The sequence below is a fragment of the Bos grunniens genome, chromosome 19 (genome assembly GCF_055505025.1).
Source record: "Bos grunniens cultivar Pamir isolate PY7600 chromosome 19, Bosgru_T2T1.0, whole genome shotgun sequence".
Classification (NCBI taxonomy): Eukaryota; Metazoa; Chordata; class Mammalia; order Artiodactyla; family Bovidae; genus Bos; species Bos grunniens.
The window spans coordinates 33,731,944-33,759,884 of record NC_141183.1 but is presented as its reverse complement, the minus strand read 5'-3'; the positions used below and the strand labels follow the sequence as shown (position 1 = coordinate 33,759,884).

At 44.0% G+C, this 27,941-nt stretch overlaps 1 protein-coding gene and 1 long non-coding RNA gene across 7 annotated transcripts; one reads left to right on the top strand and one right to left on the bottom strand.

Annotated features, from left to right (window-relative positions):
* Positions 1-469: 469 nt before the first annotated feature.
* Positions 470-27,937, bottom strand: SCO1 (synthesis of cytochrome C oxidase 1). 6 transcript variants are annotated; one of them, XM_086358858.1, is made up of 7 exons: positions 27,628-27,937; positions 26,048-26,141; positions 23,215-23,412; positions 22,445-22,537; positions 17,682-17,797; positions 6,664-6,861; positions 470-2,350 (listed from the first exon to the last, which is right to left on the bottom strand). In XM_086358858.1, the coding sequence occupies exons 2-6, from the start codon at positions 26,076-26,078 to the stop codon at positions 6,712-6,714; spliced, it is 588 nt and encodes a 195-aa protein (XP_086214984.1). In that variant the 5' UTR covers positions 26,079-26,141; positions 27,628-27,937; the 3' UTR covers positions 470-2,350; positions 6,664-6,711. The 6 variants fall into 6 exon arrangements, with proteins under 6 accessions (XP_086214984.1, XP_086214979.1, XP_086214982.1 ...); XM_086358853.1 differs by having other exon boundaries at positions 26,048-26,138; XM_086358856.1 differs by lacking the exon at positions 26,048-26,141.
* On the top strand, positions 2,127-2,891 carry LOC147352022 (uncharacterized). Its single transcript, XR_015147887.1, has 2 exons — positions 2,127-2,265; positions 2,823-2,891. It is a non-coding gene; the product is annotated as an uncharacterized LOC147352022 (long non-coding RNA).
* Positions 27,938-27,941: the final 4 nt, after the last annotated feature.

Genomic DNA, 27,941 nt, shown 5'->3' with positions numbered 1-27,941 from the left:
TGCTCTGGCCTCCTTTCTTCAGCTCCCACTGCTGATTGGCAGGGCCTTCTTCTTCTTCTGTCCAAGTTTCAGGGCCGGCTCCGGGCTGCGGTGGGGGCGACCCTGTGGTGCAGTGGGCAGCACTGCCCCCCAGGGACCCGCATATGTGGGCTGCTGCCCTCCTGCGTGTTCATTTTAAAGGAGGATGTAGCACTGGAATTCCTTTTTTCATTTCGTTAAGTTCATTAAGTTGCAGTAATCATTTTTAATAATCTTCACCAGCACAATATACCACCTTCGTTATACAGTCAAGTTTGATAAACCATGTATCTGTTTCCATACTTCTGTGATATGACCCATCTGTTGAATTCTCGGTATTAAGTCATCATGGCTTTGTAATGTATTTTAGTAACGATAGACAAGTCCTTTGTCCTTGCTGTTATTTTTACTGTCTTCCCTTATTTGCCTGTATCTTGAACTGTTTTTCACATTTACTTTTCCAGATTAATTTCAGAATCTTTTTGTTGAGCTCTTAAAAAAACGCTGCTGCAAAGTTTTAGTTCACTGAGAAGTGTATTGTGTGTGTACCAAGTTACATACTCCATGCGTGTCCCTGTCAAGGGTGGGACAATTCTTAATTCTTGCTGGGCTCCATAGCCCCAGTCTCTTCTGTAACTCAGAGCCTTTCTGAGTCTGAGCTGACCAGGAGACAAGCAATTTAGCCTCTCCCAGCTTCATTTAATCTCATCAGCCGTTCTCATCAGCCTGACTGCACAAGGGCAGGCTGACGGTCAAATGCTCCTCATCTGGTTTCAATTCAATATTTGAAAATGCTCAAATGGAAACACTGCAATTAACCTTACAAAGCCTCACAGGCTAACCAAACAGCATTTCTCTGCTTTTTGCTGGAATTACAGCCAAGTCAGTGCAGAAACCCCTGGTATCCTAAGGCTGAACAGAAGTTCTGACAGGGAATGATGTATGTCTTTGATTAAATTTTTTAAATGGAGTGATCAGTTACCAGAAAATGGAATCTGCTTACTTGAGAGATGCTTTCAAATTATGTGTTTCATGGAAGCAAAATTAATTAAAGAGCTTCCTGGTCAGGGTAAGATGAATTACTTCATTATTCCTTACTTTTCTCCGTTGGGGGGAAGTAGGAAGGCTCTGTGGTGTGGGGTGGAAAGCTGACGTGCAGAGCAGTGGCTCTCAAACAGTAATGTGCACAAGAATCACATGGGATCTCGTTAAACTACAGCTTCTGACTGGGGACACCTGCGTGGAGGCTGACTCTGCATTTCTGGTCAGCTCCCAGGTGACGCTGCAGGTACAGGACCACGTCTCGGTCGCCAGGGTGGAGACAGACTGGCAGACGGGTACCCCCAGCCCTTCCTTCTTACACAGCAAGGGCAGGCGGGATGCTCTCTACCACGTCTGATACGTGATGACACCACGTCCTCCAGATCACCACAGAGACCTGGGAGCCCAGCAGACGCAGAGCCCAGGGGCCTTGAGACTGGGGGGCTTGCGCCCCGACTACAAAGTTCAACTTGGCCTCATACCTCTGAGTCATCCTGAAAGGAGACTGGATAGGGGCCCCCAGCTGCAGACCGCCCCACCAGGAGTACTTCACACGGCTCGTGTCTAAGGACAGCACCCAGGACTCAGCAAGCACACAGACCACCAGCCCCACGGCAAGACTGACAGTGACCTAGTGCCGCTCACTGGACCTGCAGGGAACCTGCCGGCTCTGTACTCTGGTTAGTCCCCGCTTGGTGTCCCGGGTCCCAGAAAGCACCCCCAAGCCTCTCAGAGCGGGACCAGCATTCGCCTCGACCTCTGTCTGCTCTCCTGCAACTCTGAGTGGTGCTGAGGAGCCCTCGTCTGATGGCCTGTGTCCCCTCCCAGCCCCGTTTTTCCGGCCCCAACCCACCTCTGCTTCGTTAGAGCTCTCGGAGGGTCTCCGTTCAGCCCCTTCTTACCTGTGACCTGGTGGTGCTGGGAGTTCGAGACCCGGTCTAGGCTGTTGCAGTGAGGGCGCATGATGGCCGATGCCTTCTCTACCTCATGCTGTTCTCTCTCAAGCCTGGCCTTCAGGAGAGCTCTTTGTCCCTTCTACAATTTTTTTTTTTTTTTTTGAGCTATAAACAATCAAATGCATACATCTCAAGTTTATACTTAACACCTCTTGAGCTACACGAGTCACCAGCCAGCTCCAGCTCCGAGCATCTCCACCGCTCCTGGAAGGCCTCTGGGCCCTCTGGCCCCGCCCACCTCCTGCCACAGGTGAGCACAGCTCTGATTCTCAGCACAACCATCCATTAGTTTTCCCTGTTCTCAGTGTGTCAACTCGTCCGCTGTTTCTCCTGTTCTGCAAATAACAAACCCAAGACAAGTGACTTGGTCTTTCTGACCTGGTCCTATAACTGAGAAGGACTCTGTGGCCTTCTCAGAACAGATTACCCTTCCCCTGTCCACATCCCCAGTCCGCCTCCTGTCTGCAGAAGAGCTTCTGCCTCCTTGGCCTTCCCCGAGTTCCAAAGAGTAAAATTAATCCAAGAAGCGAGAAAATACAGAAAGGAAAAGAGTCAAGACTTAGTTTAGTCATTAAGAAAGTCAAGGTCCTTCAGTTCAGTTCAGTTCAGTCGCTCAGTCGTGTCCGACTCTTTGTGACCCCATGAATCGCAGCACGCCAGGCCTCCCTGTCCATAACCAACTCCCAGAGTTCACTCAGACTCACGTCCATTGAGTCAGTGATGCCATCCAGCCATCTCATCCTCTGTCCTTCAGTTGCTCCTAAAGGGCTACAGATAATATTTTGAGCCATTTCCTTTGCTTTGCAGATACTGAAACCCCCACAGGTGGAAGAAACTGACTGCATGTTGATCACAAGCACACAGACCCCAGAGTAGTCGAAACCAGGTTGATGGAGTTGACTCCTGATTACCTCACCACCAACCAATCAGAACAATGTCCTCCAGCGGATCACACACCCCACGACACCTTCTCCCTCCCCATGTCTTTTAAAATCTTTCTCAGAATTTATCAGGGAAATTTAGGCTTTTAGAGCATGAGCTACCTGGACTCTCTGTTCAGTGCTGCGATAAATGCTGCACTTCCCTTCACCACCAAGGGGTGTCAGTAGACCGGCTTTACTGCCTATGGGTGAGTATTTTCTGCTTTATTGACTATGCCAAAGCCTTTGACTGTGTGGATCACAACAAATTGTGGAAAATTCTTAAAGAGATGGGAATACCAGACCATCTAACCTGCCTCTTGAGAAATCTGCATGCAGGTCAGGAAGCAACAGTTAAAACTGGACATGGAACAACAGACTGGTTCCAAATAGGAAAAGGACTATGCCAAGGCTCTATATTGTCACCCTGCTTATTTAACTTATATGCAGAATACATCATGAGAAATTCTGGGCTGGAGGAAGCACAAGCTGGAATCAAGACTGCAGGGAGAAATATCAATAATCTCAGATACACAGATGACACCACCCTTATGAAAGAAAGTGAAGAACTAAAGAGCCTCTTGATGGAAGTGAAAGAGGAGAGTGAAAAAGTTGGCTTAAAGCTCAATATTCAGAAAACTAAGATCATGGCATCTGGTCCCATCACTTCATGGCAAATAGATGTGGAAACAGTGGCAGACTTTATTTGGGGGAGCTCCAAAATCACTGCTGATGGTGATTGCAGCCATGAAATTAAAAGATGCTTACTCCTTGGAAGAAAAGTTATGGCCAATCTAGATAGCATATTAAAAAGCAGAGACATCACTCTGTCAGCAAAGGTCCATTTAGTCAAACCTATGGTTTTTACAGTAGTCATGTATGGATGTGAGAGTTGGACCATAAGGAAAGCTGAGCGCCAAAGAATTGATGCTTTTGAACTGTGGTGTTGGAGAAGACTCTTGAGAGTCCCTTGGACTGCGAGGAGATCCAACCAGTCCATCCTAAAGGAAATCAGTCCTGAATATTCATTGGAAGGACTGATGCTGAAGCTGAAACTCCAATACTTTGGCCACCTGATGCACAGAACTGACTCATTGGAAAAGACCCTGATGCTGGGAAAGACTCAGGGGGGAGGAGAAAGGCTGGCAGAGGATGAGATGGTTGGATGGCATCACCGACTCAATGGACATGAGTTTGACTAAGCTCTGGGAGTTGGTGATGGACAGTGAGGCCTGGCATGCCGCAGTCCATGGGGTCGCAAAGAGTTGGACATGACTGAGCGGATGAACTGAACTGAGTGGGCCCAAGTTTGATCGGAGTCTGACCTGAATACCGTGGTAGGGGTGCTGCCCGGCTATTTCACTCTAAGCCGCTTGTGTCCTCCCTGACTGGGTGCAAACCCAAACCCAGAGTCACACTCGTGATGTGGACAGGACACCCCTCCACAATGAGGTGTTGTGGCTCCTAGAAAGCAAAGGACCCAATTATAAACTTGACTTTTCACTGACTGGATATTCAGTGATATTAAACAAAAACAGATTAACTTTTTTTGGTGTGATAAGGAGACTGTGGTTATTTTTCAAAGACTAAGCAAGATGTGCACACATGCGGGACTGGGTAGGAGGGGGTGGAGGTGTAGAAGAAATGAGCTCAGCCGTGTTGAGAATTACAGAAGCTTGGTGATGGGCATATCAAGTTCACTAAACTAGGCCACTCTTTAAAATTTCCCACTATAAAAAGAAAACTCAAAGCTTTTCTTTCAATTAAACATTCACAAAGATGTTTTCCTGAAATACGATACAGGGTGAGTGACTTTTAACACCCCCTGAGGGGGTGACATTGGCACCCACAGACTCCTACGTGGTCAAAGCAACAGTCACGGTGGGCACCCTGGCGGGTGGATCAGATCAAGCACTGCTCTCAGCCCTTCCAGGGCCCCCTCAACACTCAGAACAGGGTCCCTGCCATGAACTCTGGGGCCTGACACACATGGCTCCCGGCTCCTTCTCCAGCCCTCCTGTCCCTGAGACTCACCAGCCACTGTCACACTGGGCTCCTGCTCTTGAGTGCCTTCAAGCTGGAAGGTCTCCCCAGATACACGGCTCATTCCGTTTCCAAACAGCCCCCTCCCAAAGGAGTCCTTCCATGACCAATCACACCGTCACCCACCCTCGTTGCTCTCCAGCCCTTACCTTCTTTCTTCTTTCCAGCACCTCTGACTATCTGACCTGCTCTATGTATTTCACTGTTGACAGTCTGTCTGCCACACTGAAGATGAGCTCCCCTAGCAGGAAGGTGCTCGGTCCCTACCCTACTCCCTGCCCGTCTCCAGCACAGAGGACAGGCCAAGACACAGCAGGGAGGTGCTCAGTCCCCTCCCGTCTCCAGCACAGAGGACAGGCCAGGACTCAGCAGGGAGGTGCTCAGCACCCCATCCCATCTCCAGCACAGAGGACAGGCCAGGACTCAGCAGGGAGGTGCTCAGCCCCCTCCTGTCTCCAGCACAGAGGACAGGCCAGGACTCAGCAGGGAGGTGCTCAGCCCTCTCCTGTCTCCAGCACAGAGCTCAGGCCTGCACTCGGCAGGGGCAGGGAGGTACTCAGCCCCCTTCTGTCTCCAGCACAGAGGTCAGGGAGGTACTCAGTCCCCTCCTCTCTCCGGCACAGAGGACAGGCCAGGACTCAGCAGGGAGGTACTCAGCCCCCTTCTGTCTGTAGCACAGAGCTCAGGCCTGCACTCGGTAGATGGGGAGCAGATGCACAATCAACACCGAAGAGACAGACACACAGGCTGCTGAGCAGAGCACCTCTAGAAGGGTGTCCTGGAGCCAGACATGAAGAAATGCTCGCTCATGACCTGTTGATGGACCCTCAAAGGCAAGAAGGTACCACCTTGTGAACCGAGTGTAAGCAGAAATGGCACAGAATCAAACCAACTTTGCCCGCAATGGGAGGAACCAGGCCTCAGGACAATCTGAGCAGTGACACACAGCGACTGGCTCCTGAGGTCAAAGTGGGAGTGACACACCACTGCTAAAACCAGAAACGCTTGACAGAAACGGTCATGGTCTGATAGAGCAGCTACACCCGTGGTCAAAGCCCTCGCGAAGCCAGGAGCGCTCCAGCCACCCGCTGTCCTGAGCATCACATTCTAGAACTTGGGAGAACTGCCTCCTCCTTAGCAGACTCAGAGCTGCTGGAAGTCCAACAGCTTCACAAGGCCCCAGCGCCCACCCACTCCTGAAGCAGAACCTGCTCTGACCATGACCATGTGCTCATGCCCTGCTGTTCCTGTCAGGACCAAATGCCTCCAAGGTCCTGGCTTCAACTTGATGGCTTTCCCCACAACTCTTCTAAATCTGGACACCACTTAAGAAAGCAGGTGTGAACAGTTCAGTAAGGCGAGGTAACCAAACAGCTTCAGGTTCAGCTATGTGTATCGGGGTGGGGAAACAGCAAGAGGTGGGGGTTCCAGGCATTAGGATACAGACAGGCTCGAGTTGGGTAAGGGTGGAGGGAGGGTAAACACACACACAAACCCACTGTTGACACCACCTGTTAAGCAAGCCCCAAACCACCACCCTCATTAGGACCAAAAATAACATGAAGCATCACTCCCTGAGCACGTGCTGGTGCTCTACACTGCTTCTCTTACCCTCACACCGACCCGGCCCCACCAGTGCTCTTAAGCTCCCAGGTTACAGGTAAGAAAAGGAGGCTTCGAGTTACCTTAGCACTGTCAGGATTGAAACCACACTGGTTTCAGCACACGAGAAGCTATATGAGGTGGAGAGCCAGGCTGTGTGCATGCACTGCACAGCAACCGCACCTGCATGGGGGAAGCCAGTCTGGCCAGCTCTGAAGGTCCCTGGCCTGTGGTTCCCAGTTCCATGTTGTCGTCCTGAGAATGAAGTTTCTCCAACATACCTGAAATGATGGCATCATTCAGCAATGGTGAGGGGTGAGGGAACAACCGAAGCTTGCCCTGAAAACATTTTTGCTCTCCAGTTAGTCCACTACGTAACTTTGGCATGAGGGGGCTATTTTGGGCTACCTTCTATATTTACCAAATTCAATAATTAACTATAGAAAAAATATAACAAAAATAACAGCTATGTAAAAAACTTGAGTGGCACATGTGCTAGTTGAAGTGTTCATAACTGGAGCCTGAGAACACAGCCCGAGTGGGTCCTTAGTATTCCGGAATGACACCCAGCCAGCATTTAACGGCAGCTGCCTGTGAGGATGGTGGCGAAGTGCTGTCTAGAGGCTTGAGCTTGACCTTGACCTGTTAACGTTTAATTTTTTAAAGGGACACGTTGGTGGATTTCCAGTTCAAAGACTAAAGTTGAAGATTCAAAGGAAATGCATCCAAAGTTTCCTGGTGGGCGAACAATGCTGACTTAAACATTCCAACTTTTCTGAATATTACAAATGTTTATGTTACAATTGTGGAAAGATTAATCACCTTTAAAATACAGTCTTAAAATGAACAGAAAACAACCCGTAGGTTCTAAAGGGGAACATATGGCTAAAGAGGTTATTAATTGCACCTCATTAATAGGAATAACCACCCATATCTCTACAGAGTAATGTAACTAAGAACCACAGGCAAAATGTATGAGCTCAATGGATGAAGAATGCTTGCGTGACTGGTCTTTGAAAGGGTAGCTCTTGCAACATACACACACTCATACGACTTAACTGTGCCATATGCAAAAAAAGACATTATTTAGAGCAGTACTGGTGATCTGAAAATTTTAATTTCTTTTAACCTTATATTTAAAAACAACATAAGATATTTTACAATCTCTTATACAGATATTCACAAATTCAAACCATTTACTGGGTTCACATCAGCTGTCAATCCACACAGGGTTTTTACTGGTATTCAGCGAGTCTCGGCTCTTAGACCCGAAGTATCAGCTATCTCACCGATAGCCAGGTGCACACAGTACTTTCAGGCCTGCTGCATGGACAGGATTTTTGTAATTTTCAAATAAATGCCACTTCTTAAAATAGTAATTCCACTTAAGAGTCCAGCAAAAACACAACCCATCCAGGTCAAGGTTTGCCAAGTGGTATTTTATTGAGAGGCAGCCTTGACTTTAATTTCCGGAGGCTTACAACGAACGGGTGCCGCATGGCCACAGTGTACCCCCTCCCCGCATCAGCTTTTGTCTGGCCCCCATGAACACCCCATGCTTCCCTTGTGGCTCAGCTGGTAAAGAATCTGCCTGCAATGCAGGAGAACTGGGTTCGATCCCTGGGTTGGGAAGATCCCCTGGACAAGGAAAAGGCTACCCACTCCAGTATTCTGGCCTGGAGAATTCCATGGACTGTATAGTCCACAGGGTTGCAAAGAGCTGGACACAACTGAGCGACTTTCACAGGCACCCTACAGCCCTGGGACAGGCAGGGACCTGACCACAAACTGGGACCCAACTTCTAATGCAGATTCAGGAGTGAGGCCAGCACTTCATCTCTGGGAGTGTCCGCCCCTGCATAGAGACATTTGGACGTCATCTCTGAGGTCTTCTGTCCAACTTCTAAGCCTTTAAACTTGACACTGGAGTGAAGAGCAAATAAACGGCCTTTTTCAAATGCTTCTGTTCCTTTTCTGGATCATGACACAGGCTCTAACCTGCAACAGCTGAGAATGAAGATTGAATTTTCTCCGGTATAAGCTGCTGCAAAGTGATCTGCACAAATGTTCTGTGGCTTAAAACAGACCATCTTTTTACATGTCTGGCATTTCAGATACTTAAGATCTTCTTTGTTATGTGAGACTCGGCTTTTACTGGGGCTTCCACTGGGGTTCAAAGTGTAAAGAATCTGCCTGCAATGCAGGAGACCCAGGTTCTTCTAAGTTTCTCACCTCCTTGACAAGGTTCCCAGGAAAGTCATCCCAAACCAATGACTTCTGCCTGCGTTTAGGTTTATATAAACTAAATCTGGGTAGTTTTGTATGAAGGAGCCAAAGGGAGAATGGTACTGTGGCAGTCCTCTAGGTGCTGTCACAAAGCATGACTGCCCCAGCTCCTGAACAGACGTCGTCTCATAGCTCTGGCACCCAGAAGCCCCTGATCCAGGGAAGGGCAGGGCTTGTTTCTTGCCTCTCTCCGTGTCTTCACGTGGTCTTCTCTCAGCCTGTGTCCCAATCTCTTCTTGTAAGAACAGGAATGCTGGATGAGGGCCCACCTGAAAGGCCTCATTTTAACATCTGAGACCCTATCTTCTCACAGTCTCATTCTGAGGCACTGGGGTTAGAACTTCAATGAACGTATGAACAGCTTAGCCCAGAACAGCTCGAGTCTGACTTTCTTCACACCCCTTCACGTAAATATTTGTAGTAGGTTTAACTTAAGTATTGAGAAGAGGATTTAAAACCCAAAAGATAGAGCCATGTCACAGCAACAGAACTGATGTGAAGGCAAAGTCCACGTCTGATGAGGCACCACACCTGTCAGGGTGTGTGGAGGCTGGCAAAGGCTCTGCAGCAGCTTCAGGTGGAGAACGGTGATAAGACAGTGAAGTCCAGACTTCAGGGAAGTTAAATTCTGAAATAAAAGCCAGCGTCTCCCTTAATGGCTCTGACTCCAGCACTTTGTGGATGGACATGCCAAAGATGAGCAGAGTCCTCACCCAGATCCAAACCTGCCTTCCCCACATCCCTCCCACTGACCCCCAAAACAGCCTCTGAGGCCCCAGTCCCCAGCCATTGCATCAGAGGAACCTGGGTGGCAAGTGTGAACCCAGCCCTGGGCCCGGGCACCTGCACTTTAACAAGACCTACCTACCAGCCCCAAGAGCTATAAGCTGTCCCGTCTGCACCCATGAGAAAGGCCATGCTTGTCCAAGCTGCAAAGCTGAGCACACCTTTATCTCAGGCAAATGCAGCCTAGCACAGGCAGGCGGGTACTCTGTACACGTGCATGGTCCATATCCTCACACCCTCCGGGAGGTCCCTGGAAGCCCCACACATCATATTGCTAAAAATCACAAGAAAGATCCCTAGGGAACCCGATCTAATAGTTTGTCCCAAACAACAGATTCCCTCTGAGTAAAATCACACTGCAAACAATGACAATGATTCTCATTCACAAGGAAGACTATACTAATGCTTTCAAGCGTAAAGATTAATTATGAATGTCAGAGAGCCTGAGCTGATTGCATCAGCCACCTCAAAGAGGAAAGCAAGCGACACTCCTCCTGGAAACTCAGTACAACCTGTCTGAGCAAGGCCTCAAGACTCCAGACAGGCAGCCACGTGACCAGAGAGCCCCACTCATGTGGGGAGATGCCTAGGATGCGTCTTTTCCAGCTGTATCCTTCCCTGAGGTCCATTCCACTGGTTTCAAGACAAATGGGTTCTCTGGTCTCAAGGCCACAATTTGGGAGACTTTGGGTTGTAATCTATACAGTTCCAAGAATTCATCCTTGATGAACCCAAGTGTAATATGCCCTGTCCAAAATTCAGATTTTCTCCTGATGTGAAGTCCTTTCTGTAGGCTGCATGTATGTACATGTATGTACTGGCTCCTACGGGAGATGAAGTCCTTCCTCTTTGGCAGGAGAATAGAGCATGGCTAGGCTGCGTTAGCTATTAGCTCTTTTTCCTGTGGGTCCTCATGTGTGCAGCAATTGAACCAGCTATTTCTGCATTCTTCTTGTTCTGGCCAAAATAATCTAGAAATTCACCATCTGGTCCAATCAAGTACATTATGATTGTATGATCAACCTGCAGAGAAAAGGGGAAAGGGAAGGATGACAAAAAGTTCACCAAAATAAGCTCCTTACTGTACTGAATGAATCCTGCAGGTAAGACACTAACTTCTGCAGCATCTATTATTTCCATCATTTAGGGACTGGGCCTAAGTCTATTACAGTCAATTCACAACCACAAATTATCTAAAATCTTTTGTTTCAGAAATTTGCCCTAACTATTGCTTGACACATCAAGCGAGAACTTGGAATTCTTTCAGTTCAATCCTTAACACACTCATCTACACAATTCTGAGGAAAGAACACACTTCTAAGAAATGGCTGCTGCTGGCCTTCACAAAGCTGTGGATCACTGATGCCTGCTTGGAAAAAGTCCATGTTTAAGAGTAAAACACTTTATCTGACCCCTTAACCACATCATAAAGAGATATCCCATGGAATTAAAAGTGTTGGTAAGAAATTACTTTCTTTATTAAGTTCTTGGGTATGTTCTTTTATGTTTTTGGAAGAACTAGTTATCATTCATCACATCCTAAATTCTACTTACCATGTTTTATGAGAAAAAACCCAGACCACTAACCACTAAACACATAATATATATAAATTCCAACACAGTATTTAGTTCGGATATTAGTGGTTCAAAAGGAAACATGAAAATGAGCAGAAGACTTGGCCCTTGGAATCTTTGGAATTTATTCCAGGCTTGACTGCTATTTGGCAAGACAAAGACAGGAATGTGATCACACATACCAGACTGGAGACACCCCAAATATACCCGGACACACATGCTATGTCTGTGAAGTTGTCATGCTTTTACACACACACATTTGTAAAGAGAGAGCAAATGGAAAGAGTCACTAGCCTACTCACATCGGAAAGAATGCAGAGCCAGGGGCTCAGACAGCTGCTGCTCTCAGGGGTCTGGGGATAACTCACCTCGGGAGGGCAGGGGCCTGCATTTCTCCAAACAGCTGACAGTCAGAACGAGGCCTCCAGGCATCTCCTGAAGCCCTACTCCATAGCTCACACCTCTTCTTTTTTCACCCCATTTCTTCCTTACTCTTACTCTTTCTATTCTGTTCTCTCTCCTCCTTAAAAAACCAGAATTTCAGTGTGTGTTTGGCTTAATTTTATGAGTATCCCTCATATAAATTACATTCTAACACATAGTAAAAATACTGTCCCACCCAAACTGTCAGACTGGTCAGTGGCCATGTCTCAGTGTTCACTGGGGTCATGGGCAGAGCAAATCATCATGCTTCCACTGTAAACTTCGAGTAGTTTCTAGTGCAGAGAAACGATACTACCATCTGCTGACAAGCACCTCCATGTGCCATCTTAACCCAGGAGACAGGTATTATCTCCTCTGCAAGCGACAAACAGGCTCCAGGGGGGCAAGTGACATAATTAGTAAGTGCCACAGCAAGCTTAGAACCTAGATCTACCCCATTTCAAAGTCCATAGTCTTTGGACTGTCCCACCTCCGTCTCTGCAGGAATGCTGGGGCGCAACCACGCAGTGTGTCTAACATGCAGTTTGTACACATACATACATACTCCTTCAGACTCTCTAGGTTCTCCTCAGGGGGTGCCTCTGCCACCAGGTCCTGCTGGATTCTTCCAGACAATCCTTTTGCATTTATCAGTGTGTCAATACCCACCCATTTCTTTTTATGCAAAAGTGACAACACATTATGGGGCTTCCCTGGTGGCTCAGTGGTAAAGAACCCACCTGCTAATGCAGGAGACGCGGGTTTAATCAATGGGTTGGGAAGAGCCCCTGGAGAAGGAAACGGCAACCTACTCCAGTGTTCCTGACTGGGAAAGCCTGTGGACAGAGGAGCCGGGCGGGCTATAGTCCTTGGGGTTGCAAAGTCAGACACAAGTGAGTAACCACCACCACACTATACTTTTTTCCCCACGTGGCAATATACTGGATGTTGTTCTGTATCAGTACATGTATAGAAGCCTTTTAAAAAATGGTTGCTTGGTTTTCAGTCCATTTACAAACAATGCTGTAGGTTTTATCTGTAGGGCAGATTCCAAAACATAGGGTCTCTAACCTAAAAAGTATTTAAATGCTTTAAATGCTGATGATAATACGAATGGCCTTCTGAAGAGTGTGTATCAGTTGAATCCCATCAACAAGGCATGGAAGTGCCAGTGGGTCCAATTTCACTCACTGTAGTGTTTCCTCTTTCCGTAAATAAGATCATGACAATATATTTGGCCTTTCTGATCCAACAGGTGAAAGATGACATCACATTATACAACTCACACTTCTTTTATTAAGACTGAACATCTCAGGTTTGAAAGCCACGTGTATTCTTTTCCACAAGTGTTTTCTAACTAACACTTAGAAAATAATACAACATTACACATATCACACGATGGCTTGCACACGTAGCTGTCAGGAATGTGTAGCACGTTCAGGTTATGCACACTATGGGTCTGAGGACGCCATGAGCATTCAAAGCCAGAAGCTCATCTCTGTCACTACTGAGATTAAAAAAATCTCCTTCCTTTACCTCTCCATCTTAAAAGCACTCCCTCACTCCCTGCATGTCCTTAAATCTTAAGTTCCCTTACCATCTCCTCAAGAAACAAAACCACACTAGTTGAAAAAAACCAAGAAGCTGGAGAATGTCTCCTCCTACTGGTTGATTTTGCAAGTGTATAGCAGTGAACGCACTGATTCTTATCAAAACATTGCATTCTATGGTAGATCAGTATTTATTTCTCAAAATGGGGTCTCAGATGGGTTCTAGAGGGTTTAAGAGATCTCCACAAGATTTAAATATTCACATTTTAAAGATTAAGATTAATACCCATATTCTGGATTACCTGCACGCCTATCTTAGGGTACACATGTCAGCACCTGTGTTTGGTTTATGTTTATGAGCTCACTGGCACCTTGCCTTTCACTGCTAGTTATGGTCAGACAAGAAAAGATGAACTCTTACTAAGTGAAGACCAACCAGCTCAAAGGTTTCAAAGTATTTTTATCTGTCTGTCTGCCTATCTACCTGTCTACTGCACTGCTCAACCTGTGGGATCTCAGTTCCCCAACCAGGGACTGAACTCTGGCCCTTGCAATGAAACTGTGGAGTACTAACCACTGGACCACCAAGGAATTCCCTCAAGTATTTTAAATAAAAAACGATGAGAGTCAGTTGCCAATAGAGGTGGGTGTCTGACAGCAGTGTGACCCAAATCACTTTCCTATGCTAAGCAGTGCTCTGGGTTCAGCAAAGTATCTCTTAACATTAGCTGAATGTTTTAACTGAGTATTTTAGGTTGTTTGGTCTAATCTGTAAAATTTAACTTTAGAATTATGAGCTATAAGCACAAGACTAAGAAGTGTTAACTAGTTGACAATTGTGTGTATGTTTAATTTAATAAAGCTGTTCAACCCTGGAAGTCTGACTGACTAGCTCAAATGCTCCCACTATTATCAAAGTTAAGTTCAAAACCAGTCAGTACAACTCTCTTTTACAGAAAGATAAAGAAGTCTAAAAAGCTCTTTCTCCTTGGCTTCTTCTCATGCTATTAGTGTGACAAGAGGAAACCACAGTAGGTCCTTCTACTTTGCTTAAACTTAGAGTATAAGAAAAAACGCTGATTTTTCTCTTTTTCTCTCATGAACTCAAGTTTCCCTAAGTCTATGAGGCACCAGAACTAAAAATAAGATTACTATGTGGGTTTAAGGCAAAGGGACCAGAAACACACCTTTAATTTAGGCCAAAGGCTATGGGGCACCCACATGCTCCAGGTTCAGAGGTGGTGGGGAAATCACAGTGGGCTGTAGAGGTAGCCCTGCAGTGAGACGCTCCCTCTGCACATCCTCCTGGAAGCTGGCCATGGTCCTGCTGGCACACCAGCGTTTCAGGGTCCTGACTGCCTTTCTACAAAACCAGCTGTGCAGCTGGAAAGTCTCTTATGATTCATCACTTTGTCACAACAATATTTCAGAGAAAATAGAGCATGGCAACCAAGGAAAAATCTTGAAATAATATTAAAATACAATGTAAGCACTTCATGTGATAGGGAAGTATGTCCATGTTGGGAAGGAAACTGGGTGGGTAGAGGTGGTGCTTATGCTTCACTGAGAAACCACTGACAAGAAGAGGAACAAGGTGACTGAGACTCCTGGGTACTGCTGATGAATGTGAAGACAGCTCTCTAACGTAAGGGCTGCAGAAGAACCACCTAATAGAATTTGTTCTTCATTTTAAAAAAGCATATTGAACACCTAATTATGCAGAGCCTAACAGTTGCAAATGCAACTAAACACAAAATTATGTAAATGTATAAAGTTGGTATGAAAAGAAATCTTATAAAAAGTAACTGCCTATGGCTTTCTTTTCTCCTGGTTTTCAGAATTCTTACTCACTCAACCCGAAAATGCAGGTCCCTAAGGCCTAATACTGCTTCTCAAAAGAAGCATATTTCTTAAACCTCTTCATTAGGGGGCAGAGAGAACCAATAGTGTTTATAAACTAAAAATGAGCTTTGCCCAAAATGATTATTTTATCTCTAGTGAATTTAAGATAGCCCAGATTTTAATATACTGCTCTACAATTTTACATGGCATGAGAAAAGTGGGCAATTAAACTATTAGAACAAAAAATTTAATCATCCTTCAAAAACTATATCTACTTTTCTATCCTCTCAGATCAGATCAGATCAGTCACTCAGTCATGTCCGACTCTTTGCGACCCCATGAATCGCAGCACGCCAGGCCTCCCTGTCCATCACCAACTCCTGGAGTTCACTCAGACTCACGTCCATCGAGTTAGTGATGCCATCCAGCCATCTCATCCTCTGTCGTCCCCTTCTCCTCCTGCCCCCAATCCCTCCCAGCATCACAGTCTTTTCCAATGAGTCAACTCTTCACATGAGGTGGCCAAAGTATGGAGTTTCAGCTTTAGCATCATTCCTTCCAAAGAAATCCCAGGGCTGATCTCCTTCACAATGGACTGGTTGGATCTCCTTGCAGTGCAAGGGACTCTCAAGAGTCTTCTCCAACACCACAGTTCAAAAGCATCAATTCTTTGGCGCTCAGCCTTCTTCACAGTCCAACTCTCACATCCACACATGACCACAGGAAAAACCATAGCCTTGACTAGACGAACCTTTGTTGGCAAAATAATGTCTCTGCTTTTGAATATGCTATCTAGGTTGGTCATAACTTTCCTTCCAAGGAGTAAGCGTCTTTTAATTTCATGGCTGCAGTCACCATCTGCAGTGATTTTGGAGCCCAGAAAAATAAAGTCTGACACTGTTTCCACTGTTTTCCCATCTATTTTCCATGAAGTGGTGGGACTGGATGCCATGATCTTTGTTTTCTGAATGTTGAGCTTTAAGTCAACTTTTTCACTCTCCACTTTCACTTTCATCAAGAGGCTTTTGAGTTCCTCTTCACTTTCTGCCATAAGGGTGATGTCATCTGCATATCTGAGGTTATTGATGTTTCTCCCGGCAATCTTGATTCCAGCTTGTGTTTCTTCCAGTCCAGCGTTTCTCATGATGTACTCTGCATATAAGTTAAATAAACAGGGTGACAATATACAGCCTTGGTGAACTCCTTTTCCTATTTGGAACCAGTCTGTTGTTCCATGTCCAGTTCTAACTGTTGCTTCCTGACCTGCATACAAATTTCTCAAGAGGCAGATCAGGTGGTCTGGTATTCCCATCTCTTGAAGAATTTTCCACAGTTTATTGTGATCCACACAGTCAAAGGCTTTGGCATAGTCAATAAAGCAGAAATAGATGTTTTTCTGGAATTCTCTTGCTTTTTCCATGATCCAGCGGATGTTGACAATTTGATCTCTGGTTCCTCTGCCTTTTCTAAAACCAGCTTGAATATCTGGAAGTTCACGGTTCACATATTGCTGAAGCCTGGCCTGGAGAATTTTGAACATTACTTTACTAGTGTGTGAGATGAGTGCAATTGTGCAGTAGTTTGAGCATTCTTTGGCATTGCCTTTCTTTGGGATTGGAATGAAAACCGACCTTTTCCAGTCCTGTGGCCACTGCTGAGTTTTCCAAATTTGCTGGCATATTGAATGCAGCACTTTCACGGCATCATCTTTCAGAATTTGGAATAACTCAACTGGAATTCCATCACCTCCACTAGCTTTGTTCATAGTGATGCTTTCTAAGGCCCACTTGACTTCACATTCCAGGATGTCTGGTTCTAGGTCAGTGATCACACCATCGTGATTATCTGGGTGGTGAAGATCTTTTTTGTACAGTTCTTCTGTGTATTCTTGCCATCTCTTCTTAATATCTTCTGCTTCTGTTAGGTCCATACCATTTCTGTCCTTTATCGAGCTCATCTTTGCATGAAATGTTCCTTTGGTATCTCTGATTTTCTTAAAGAGATCCCTAGTCTTTCCCATTCTGTTGTTTTCCTCTATTTCTTTGCACTGATCGCTGAAGAAGGCTTTCTTATCTCTTCTTGCTATTCTTTGGAACTCTGCATTCAGATGTTTATATCTTTCCTTTTCTCCTTTGCTTTTTGCTTCTCTTCTTTTCACAGCTATTTGTAAGGCCTCCCCAGACAGCCATTTTGGTTTTTTGCATTTCTTTTCTATGGGAATGGTCTTGATCCCTGTCTCCTGTACAATGTCATGAACCTCATTAGTTCATCAGGCACTCTATCTATCAGATCTAGGCCCTTAAATCTATTTCTCACTTCCACTGTATAATCATAAGGGATTTGATTTAGGTCATACCTGAATGGTCTAGTGGTTTTCCCTACTTTCTTCAATTTAAGTCTGAATTTGGCAATAAGGAGTTCATGGTCTGAGCCACAGTCAGCTCCTGGTCTTGTTTTTGCTGACTGTATAGGGCTTCTCCATCTTTGGCTCTCAAGCATCCCTAATTATTAAGGAATCTGCTATCATCTCAGATTATTTACCGTTTTCATTTTGCTTTTAAAGCCAGTTGCCATGGAAAGCTTATAAATGTCTGAGACCCGGGTGCCCGCCCAGGTGTTGAAACTGAGCATTTACTTACTATGTAGTCCTCATCTTCGTCCTTGGGGCCAGGGCTGTAATACACTCTGAATGCTCTGGCCACTTGATCGATCTCTTCTTTTGTGCCAGTCAAGCCAATCAGTTTGGGAGAAAATTCTAAATAAAAAATGAGAAAGACAGTGAAAAAGAAGAGGCAAAAAACAACCATCCCTACTTCAAAAAACAGTTATAAAGCTACTGCTACTTTCTTCCTGTGAGTCCCTTAACAGTTTTTCATGTTTTAAAGAAGAAATTAATCTAAAACAAATGAAAAGTTCCCTCTGTGATATATGTCACATTCACCAAGACAGACCACACTGGAATTAAACCAGAAATCAATAGCAGAAAGATATCTGGAAAATCCCCAAAACACATGGAAATTAAACACACTTCTAAATAACACAAGGGCCAAAGAAGAAATCTCAAAAGAAACTAAAAATCAAAATGGAAATACAACTTATTGAATGCATATAGTAGAAAAGAAGACATAAAACGTATGAGTTTCTACCTTAGGATCTAGAAAAAGAGAAAATTAAATACAAAGTATGCAGAAGAGAATTAGAGCAGAAATCAGTGAAACTTAAAACAGGGTATTAATAGAGAAGAGCAATGAAACCAAAAGTTCTTGATAATGTATGTCAAATCGTTTCATGATTATCTAATAAAGCTGGAAGCAATGTATTCTAATTATTTGTCTTAACTTTTGTTAACTTAGTTGTTTTTAAACATTAGGTATAGTTCTGAGATATGCTGAAGTTTAAAGATATTCTTATGAATTAAGCACGACAGTTTTCCATTGCATCATATGAGAAAAAACTTGGCTGATGATTAGTTCATGCCAGGTCAAAACACCTGTGCCTCATTTTCCAGCACATACTCTCACAGCATGCATTTGCTATTAAGTTTTTGGAATTTGTATAAGCAAGCTGGGGAAGTCACAAAACTTGGATTCATCAGACCACTGAGCTGAGTCCAGCATTTAACAGCAGCACTTTCTTTCAAAGGGAGAGGAAACCCATTATCATTCTCTGGTCTAACTCATTCTAAATTGAAAAACTGCTCAGAAACTAAAAAAGCAAGGTGGTTTGTCTTACTTCCCCATTCTCTGAGTAAATGAAGAGAAGCTAAGTGAAGCCTGAACTAGCTGCACTTTTAAAACAATTGCTGAAACTCCAGTAATTTTCTAAATACCAACTTAAATACTTAAAATTCTCCCCAAATGCAACTAGAAATGGTATCATCATCAACCACTGTACTTACTATGAAGAATATTACCATAGGGTCTTGGTATTTCCATTAGGTACAGCAACTCAAACATTTACTCATTTGGGGATACCTAAGTTTGGTTAATATGTGATGATAAGTAAAAGTCAGTATGACACATATTTAAATTTGAGATCATTTATTACCCAATGAGTTACACCTGCTTTTAAAAATAACAATGCTATTGCTCCAATTTCTGACACACCTGTAAGCTGTGGATATAAATTCTGCTTACATATAATAAAAATTCTAAAACTTCAATGAGAAAATAATCCTTTGTAATCTTGGGTTAGGCAAGTATTTCTCACAGATGACACCAAAAAGATTATCCATTAATATAAAAGAACAAACTAATAAATGGAACTTCTCCAAAATGGAAGTGTGCAGTGAAAAGTTAAAGTCACTCAGTTGTGTTTGTGAATATACAGTCCATAGAACCCTCCAGGTCAGAATCCTAGAGTAGGTAGCCTTTCCCTTCTCCAGGGGATCTTCCCAACCCAAGGACCAAACCCAGGTCTCTCGCATTGCAGGCGGATTCTTTACCAGCTGACCCACAAGGGAAGCCCTCCAAAATGGAAACTGCTCTTCAAAATACATGGCTGACATGACAAGCCATAGGCTAAAAGGAAATATCAGCAAATCATACACCTGATAAAAGACTTTTATCAGAAATATAAATAATAAACAAATACTTAAGTAAAATGAAATAAACAGCTCATAAAAATGAGAGATGTGGAGACACTTTACCAAAGACATACAGATGGCAAGTAACGGCATGAAAAGATGCTTAATATTAAAAGTTATTAAGGGAAATGCATTATTAAAACCACAATGAAACACCACTAGAACACCTACTGAAGCGGCTAAAATTAAAAAGACTGACCCTACCAAGTGTGGCAAGGATGTGGAGGAGCTGGAGCTCTCATGTGGTGCCAGTGGGAGTGTAAAAATGCACAACCACTTTGGGAAAAAGTCTGTCAGCTTCTTAAGAAGTTAAGCACTCACCTATTACAGGACCTAGCCACTCCACTCCGAGGTATTTACTCAAGGGCAATGAAAGCATGTGTCCACACAAAGACGTGCACACGAGTGCTCTCAACAGCTTTATTTGTAAGGATCAGAGACTGGAAATAATTCCAATGTCCATCAATGGGATACTACTGAACAAAAACAATGAATAAACTATTGATACACACCATAACATGGATGAATCTCAACATAATTACACTGAAGGTGTGTGTCTGTGTATGTGTGTTAGTCACTCAGTAATGTCTGACTCCTTGTGACCCCATGGAGTGTAGCCCACCAGGCTCCTCCATCCATGGGATTTTCCAGGCAAGAATACTGGAGGGGGTTGCCATTTCCTTCTTCAGGGGATCTTCCTGATTCAGGGATCGAACCCAGGTCTCCTGCACTGCAGGCTGGCTCTTTACTGTCTGAACCAACATGGATGAATCTCAACATAATTATACTGAAGGAAGTCATTAAAAAAAAACAGCATATACTGTATAATCCCATTTACATAAACTTATAAATTTGCAAACTAATCTGTATCGACAGAAAGCAGGTAAGTGGTTGCCTGGAGACAGAAGGTAGGTGCAGGCGAGAGACATGAATAGCAGGGGCACGTGGAAGCTGATGGGGGTGACGGATACGTTCACTCGGACTGTGGTGATGGTGTCCCGAGTTCTTACATGTGTCAAAAGGAACACACTATGCTGTACTTTAAGTACTCTTTTTATATATCAACCATCTCTCATTACATATGTTAAATAATAAAACATACAGCAGGTCTTTCATAAAACACATTTGAAAATAACTCAAAGTTCTCGAGGGTATGTATTAGGTGTCATATAATAAAAATAATTAGAAAACAATTCATTAGTCCTTCTGACCAGTAGCTTAAATCAATTTCACCATAATTAAAATCGAAATTCCTGATTTTTAAGCACCCACGTTCCAGGCATTAGTATAACTACAAAACCTGTCTGATCAGATTTTTACTCATTATTATTATTATTATTTTTTTTGCTTCCAGTGTTTAATCACACGAATTTTAACAAGTCGTTCTTTTCTTTCCTTTTACATATTTTCTCTTAATTGAATTATATTTAATTGAATTACAGCTGATTCACAATACTGTGTTCTCATCACTTGTTTTAGCTGAAAAAACTTGAATTCAGAGAAATTACCCAAACTCATAAGAACCTAAATTTTCACCCTTAATTCTATCATAATTTCTAGCCTTTAAAAGTACCTTCTAATAGGCTTTAACTACATGTTGAGATGATTGAACTGAAATTCTTCCTTAAAACAGCTATGTATTTATCATTTATACTTTAGATTTATAAAATATGCACTGAGTTCAAAAATGTGTTTATATTTAGTTATTTTTCTTTAATCTCCCAATGAACATACTCCCAGAATCCATGTTTGCCCTAATTTTACGAAAGGGAGAATGAGGTTCTGAGCTGGAATCAGAAGCAACTGAACTTCAGTTCAGTTCAATAGCTCAGTCATGTCCGACTCTTTGAGACCCTATGGACTACAGCACACCAGGCTTTCCTGCCCATCACCAACTCCCAGAGTTTACTCAAACTTATGTCGACCGAGTCGGTGACGCCTTCCAACCATCTCATCCTCTGTTGTCCCCTTCTCTTCCTGCCTTCAATCTTTCCTAGCATCAGGGTCTTTTCCAATGAGTCAGTTCTTCGCATCTGGTGGCCAAAGTATTGGAGTTTCAGCTTCAGCATCAGTCCTTCCAATGAATATTCAGGACTGATTTGCTTTAGGATTGACTGGTTAGATCTCCTTGCTGTCCAAGGGACTCTGAAGAGTCTTCTCTAACACCACAGTTCAAAAGCATCAATTCTTCGGCACTCAGTTTTCTTTATGGTCCGCCTCTCACATCCATACGTGACTACTGGAAAAACCATAGCTTTGACTAGATGGACATTTGTTGCCAAAGTAATGTTTTGGCTTGTTAATATGCAGTCTAGGCTGGTCATAGCTTTTCTTCCAAGGAGTAAGCGTCTTTCAGTTTCATGGCTGCAGTCACCATCTGCAGTGATTTTGGAGCCCAAGAAAATAAAGTCTGTCACTGTTTCCACTGTTTTCCCATCTATTTGCCATGAAGTGATGGGACCGGATGCCATAATCTTAGTTTTCTAAATGCTGAATTTTAAGCCAACTTTTTCACTCTCCTCTTTCATTTCATCAAGAGGCTCCTGATGAATTGCTCAGAAGCAATTACAGCCTCTCAACTCAAGGCTCTCTCTTTCCTTTTTGATATATGAAGACCAAGTTCAATCCTTCCCCTGTGACAAAATAATTTACTTACCAGCCAGAGTCAGAGTTCTGAGCAGCTTTCTACCCACCTGTGCAACAAGTGATGGTGCCACCTGTCCGTGTATCTCACAAGGCACTGCAAGGTGCGAGTGAGCCGATCTTCCAAAAACGCTAAGCACTAAACAGACATAAAGTGTTGGAAATAAAAAATACCTTTTACATAATTGGCGATGGCTTCTTTTGTGTCCCTCTCTGGGTCAATAGTGATGAAAAGTGGAGTTAAATTTGGCAGAGTTGGAATACTGTCTGAAAGAAAGTTCTTGTTAGTTATTATTTACATTCTGTGTGCAGCACAGCAAGGCAGTCAGGCAACACAGAGGGACAGCTAACACCAATTGGGGGCAGGGGGGAGGGGAGCCTCAGGAAGTGCAGGTACAAACATGTCTGTATGTACGTGTATGGTGCAGTCAGATACATATCCTAGCAAACACCTGCATCAGTGCGGACATGCTGTTACTCAGAATCACATCCTGTGGACATCCTGTCTTCTAATCCAATCCAGTGTTTGTAGGGTTCCCGGCCCCGCCTCCCCCCACAACCATTTCTCAAGTGCCAGGAAACTGTTAATAAGGTCTGAATAACCTGGAACAATTCATTTCCTAGTCTAACCAACAGTCACCGGGGGAAAGGCAATGGCACGGTCTGTGATGAAAGGCTACAAAAAGCAAGGGACACAAAGCACAGTTAAGGGAGACCCAGACCACACCGACATTTTTAAGCAATCTAACATTTAGCATCAAAACAAACTTCCTCTCTGGTGGGGAATAAGGTCACAGGAATCACAGCAACTAACAAGTCTAACACTGAGATAACTGAATAATTACAGCCCTCCACCTACCGGTAACGTAAGAATAGAAAAGCATAGTAACCTTAAGGGCATCAAGCAAGCATGTACTTTTTACAGAATGAGACAGTTTTCTTACCTATTTCATCCACGACTTGAATCATTTTTTCTAGTTCTTCTGGACAGATATCTGGACAATGAGTAAAACCAAAATAAATCAATACCCATTGACCCAGGTAGTCCTTATCAGTTTTGGGCTCGCCAGTATGAGTTGTGAGGGAAAATGGGCCCCCAAGTAAAGGCTTTCCAATGCTCCGATGCCGTTCCTTCTCCAGTTCTTAAAAAAAAAACACACACAGAAGGAGAGGAAAAAAAAGTCAATCTAACCACAGGTACTCAAATGCCTCATCTATGGTTCACACTATATTAATGACTACGGGCACAAAATGTGGAAGAAATAGCCTGTTTCCAAGAAGCTTAAAAAATATATTTTAAGAGAAATAAGCATAAAGTAAAATGAAATGAAATGCTATTGTACATAATAAGGACTATAAAAAAAAAAGCAGTAAAAAAAATTTCCTTCCTCCTCCAGAGCAATTCAATCCTTAGCCATTAGGTGTGGCCATGAAGGGGTGGAGGAGGGTCACAGCAGAAGAGAATGTCTGAGACCAAGTGGGAGAGGTAGGTGGCCTGGCAGTGATGTTGGAGCCTGAGTGTACAGGAGGGCAGCTGCATGGGGAGAGGACAGAAGAAATGTGACCTTAGTTATTACATACAGGAGCCTGATCAAACAAGTAATATTAAACGTAAGTGTTAAAACAAATGGAAAAGGAGTTAGGACAATGGAAAGAGACAGTAGAACAAACCTTGAGGTACTGGAAAGAGATGGGAGGTAGTGTATGAACTTATGGTTTCAATACATATAGATACAGAAATAAATACAGCTATAAACATGTATATCTCTTTCCTAGCTCTGTTCACTAAAAGGACGCAGGAGTGGACACACCCCAACAGCAATGAGCTCATATCCTGACTTCCAAATATCATCATCTTCCACTAAAAGGAAATGAGGCTCTTTAGAGAAATGGCTGGTACCAGGGTTAGGGCAGAGAAAGTACATGATCTCAGAACATTCTACCGCACTAGAATTAAGGATGACCTCAAAAGAATATTGGAGGACTGTTGAAAGGAAACAACAGTTTGTTAGAAGGAACACCCATTGACCAATCTGGGACAATGGGAGTGTCAAACTAAAGAGAATAGTGGACTACAACTCACTGGCTTGCAAGAAAATCATAAGCCCACACTGACATAAATACATGAACTGAATTTCATGGGGAACAGAATATTTACATGCATAAATACAGAATATTTACATACATAAATGGACATCACGAAACACACAATTACATCTTCAGTAGAGAAGCGTGACAAACACCACCTTAATCAAGTGATCAGACTGAACTTTATCAGTAACGGGACAAATTGAATGAAATCACGTGACACCTGAGTAAATACAACAAGAACACAGCATCCTCAATCTAATCAGGAGAAAACACCAGAAAAACCCAAACTAAGGGACAGTCTACAAAATCACTGGACTATAATCTTCCAAGCTGTCAAGGTCATGACAGTCAGGTAAAGGCTGCAAAACTGTTACAGACTGAAGGAGAACAGAAAGAACTAGCTATGAAGTGTGGTTCTACACTGGATCCTTCTGCTGTAAAAGGAGGGCAACAGTTGGGACTTCCCTGCCAGTCCAGAGGTTAAGACTCTGTGCGCTTCCACTGCAGGGAGTGAGGGTTCAATCCGCAGTAGGGAAACAAAGATCCCATGAGGAACGGCCAAAAAATGTTTAAAAAATAAAAGGAGGGTATCATTTGCAAAACTTGAACAAGATCTGAAGATTGAACAGTAGTAATTTTCTGATTTTGTTGATTGTATTGTGGTCATGTTTAAGAACGTCCTTGTTTGTAGAAAATACACAATAAAGTATTTGGAGATGATAAGGCAGTATGTCAGCAAGTACTCTCACTTTTAACACTGTTTCATAATACAAGTTTTTACAAAACAAGATTATTAACAGAAGGTGAAAATTCCAAACTAAAGTCAAAAGAAGCTTGGGTTTTCTAGAACTGTCTCTACTATTATTTTCCTAGTTTGTCAAGTTTGTTTCATTTTGAAACTAAAGCAACTTAAGTGCATATTAAAATATGAAAATCGTAATTAGTAAAACACTGCTTGCTACACGAAAGAAATATATGTGTGTATCAATATGGTGCTTATATTCCTAAGGTTCTAAAGCCTACAATTCTCACTCCCAGATATAAACATTATCCTTTGCATAATGGCATCAAAAGAGACTCTCTAAAGAATCAAAACAGAGTAAGTGATACTTTAGGGATTTACTAGAAACTTCTAAAACAAATCTTAAAAGTCCTGAAATACTCACTAAAATATAAAGTTCTTGTAAACAATTTCTAAACTCCAAGTGTTAATTCAGAGCAGCTCCCGGCGTTCCCACCCCAGGTTCTCATAACTTCCCCTGACCGGGCAGAACCTCATCGAGTGAAGTCCTTTGCTTCTGTGTCTGCTTCACTCAATGCGCGCCTCGATGGCCGGACTGCACCCTAGTCATCTTTGTACCCTCTGGACTTCTTACCATCTGCATCCTAATCTGTCCACAGCAAGTCTTTTCACACAGTTGGACAGTGTGCCCTGAACAGACAGGACAGTGGGAAAACAGATGAAACCCCAATAAAGCCTGTAGTATAGTGAATAGTCATGGTTATACAAGATGGTAACATTAGGTGAAGATACGTGGAAGATATGTGGGAACTCTGTCATTTTTACAATTCTACCATAAACATAAAATTATTTCAAGCTACAAAGCTTAACACCAACACCACCAAGATGCTAGTCCATAGCCAGGAAGGGTTATATTAAGAGCTCACTGGATGGCATCTACATACTCTCCGTCTTTTCTTTCTTGAAGTACTTCATTCCAGCCAATAAAGCTCCTCCAATAGCAAACGTGACGGCTAAAGACTTCCAGGAAACAGGCTACTGGGGCAGAGATTTCAAAATTAAAAGTATTAGTAAACTGCATTTAATTACACTAAATTTATTACAGCAGTTTCTAAAATACATACACAGAAGGCTCGATCTTGTTAAACAGACATCTTGTTAAACAGACAGGATGTTTCACAGTACTTTGGGATGAAAAAACACAGTTGCATCTGAGCTCCTAACACAATTACTAAGGCACTTCTTTCCAAGGGAACGTTCCCTAAATCAATTTCTGTTCACCTGAAAACAGCACCCAAGACGCAAGCACCATGAGTGTTACCCCGTATGACTGAGATCCCAACTGCTGATTTAAAAATCAGTTAATCACCTGCTTGTGCAGATACTGAGAAATAAACCAAATAAATCTGTGAAGTGAACCTAAATCAGTTTCCAGAAGTAACAAAGCCAAAGTAGAAGAGACTTAGAAGTGGAACTTCTTGCAAATGGCATCATTATTTCTTTGTACTTTCTTCCAAGTCCCGCGATAAGTAAAATAACTCATTAATCTTCCCCCAGCTCCAATAACCGCTTCTCTTACTTATCACTACAGCCTAGTGGCTCCTACGGAGAAGGCACTGGCGACCCACTCCAGAACTCTTGCCTGGAAAATCCCAAGGACGGAGGAGCCTGGTAGGCTGCAGTCCATGGGGTCGCTAAGAGTCGGGCACGACTGAGCGACTTCACTTTCACTTTCAGGCATTGGAGAAGGAAATGGCAACCCACTCCGGTGTTCTTGCCTGGAGAATCCCAGGGACGGGGGAGCCTGGTGGGCTGCCGTCTATGGGGTCGCACAGAGTCGGACACGACTGACGCAACTTAGCAGCAGCAGCAGCGGCTCCTAAGTTCTTTTGCGGTCCTAGAATCCAGGAAAAACCAAAGGGAAAAAAGCATACCCAGCATGCAACCATGACGCACATTTGCTCAGAATCAGCATACAACACACAAAGCCTCTGAAGGGAGAGTCGAGTGACAAATTATAAAAACGTTAACTCTTTAATTATGGCAAACTTACGGTTGAGACCCCCTGAAAAAACCTGAAACTTATTTTCTTCGCGCAATAGCTAACTAAAATCCAAGTCCGTATCCTTCTTTAACGCTGGAAGTGAAAGTCGGTCAGTCGTGTCCGACGCTTTGCGACCCCATAGACTATACAGTCCATGGAATTCTGCAGGCCAGAATACTGGAGTGGGTAGCCTTTCCCTTCTCCAGGGGATCTTTCCAACCCAGGATCGAACCCAGGTCTCCAGCATTGCAGGCGGATTCTTTACGAGCTGAGCCACAAGGGAAGCCCCTTTAATGACGGGGGTACGTGCAAAACGGAGGGGAACGCGGGATGAGATTCTGTGACTCAGGTGAGCAGGCTGAGTGGTCAACCTGAGGCCAGGTAGAGTGGTTTCTGAAGTCATGACCAAGTGGTATGGGAAGGGCGCAGGGCTGACCGACAGCCGAGACTAGCAAAGGCAAGGCTCTGGTATGTACTCACCCCGGGCTTCGAGGGGCGCATGGGGTCTCCGCTGCCCTTCCACTCCGGTCCTGACGACCCGGGCGGGGGCGGCATTGCAGTGCTGAGGGGGCGGCTCCCCAGGCAGCAGGCAGCGAGCCCCGAGGCCCGCCATGCCTCCTCTGGCCTCGCGCAGAGCCGCCGTAGCAAGACGCTAGCGTTCTCCTTCCCTGGGCCCCAAACCCCGAATCCGCGAGGAAAGAGACGCCAAAGTTGGCTGCCCGGAAGCCGCATTATCCGGCCGGGCACGAGCAACAGCCCTGCCATGAGCTCGAGAGACCGCGCCTCCTTTGACC

Coding starts and splice junctions, on each gene's coding strand:
- SCO1 (XM_086358853.1), bottom strand. CDS start 27,912: ATGGCAGGGCTGTTGCTCGTGCCCGGCCGGATAATGCGGCTTCCGGGC. Junction 23,413..26,047: donor CAAGAAAGAAAAGACGGAGA/GTATGTAGATGC, acceptor TTTTTTTTTAAG/AACTGGAGAAGGAACGGCAT. Junction 17,798..22,444: donor CATCGCCAATTATGTAAAAG/GTATTTTTTATT, acceptor TTTTTTATTTAG/AATTTTCTCCCAAACTGATT.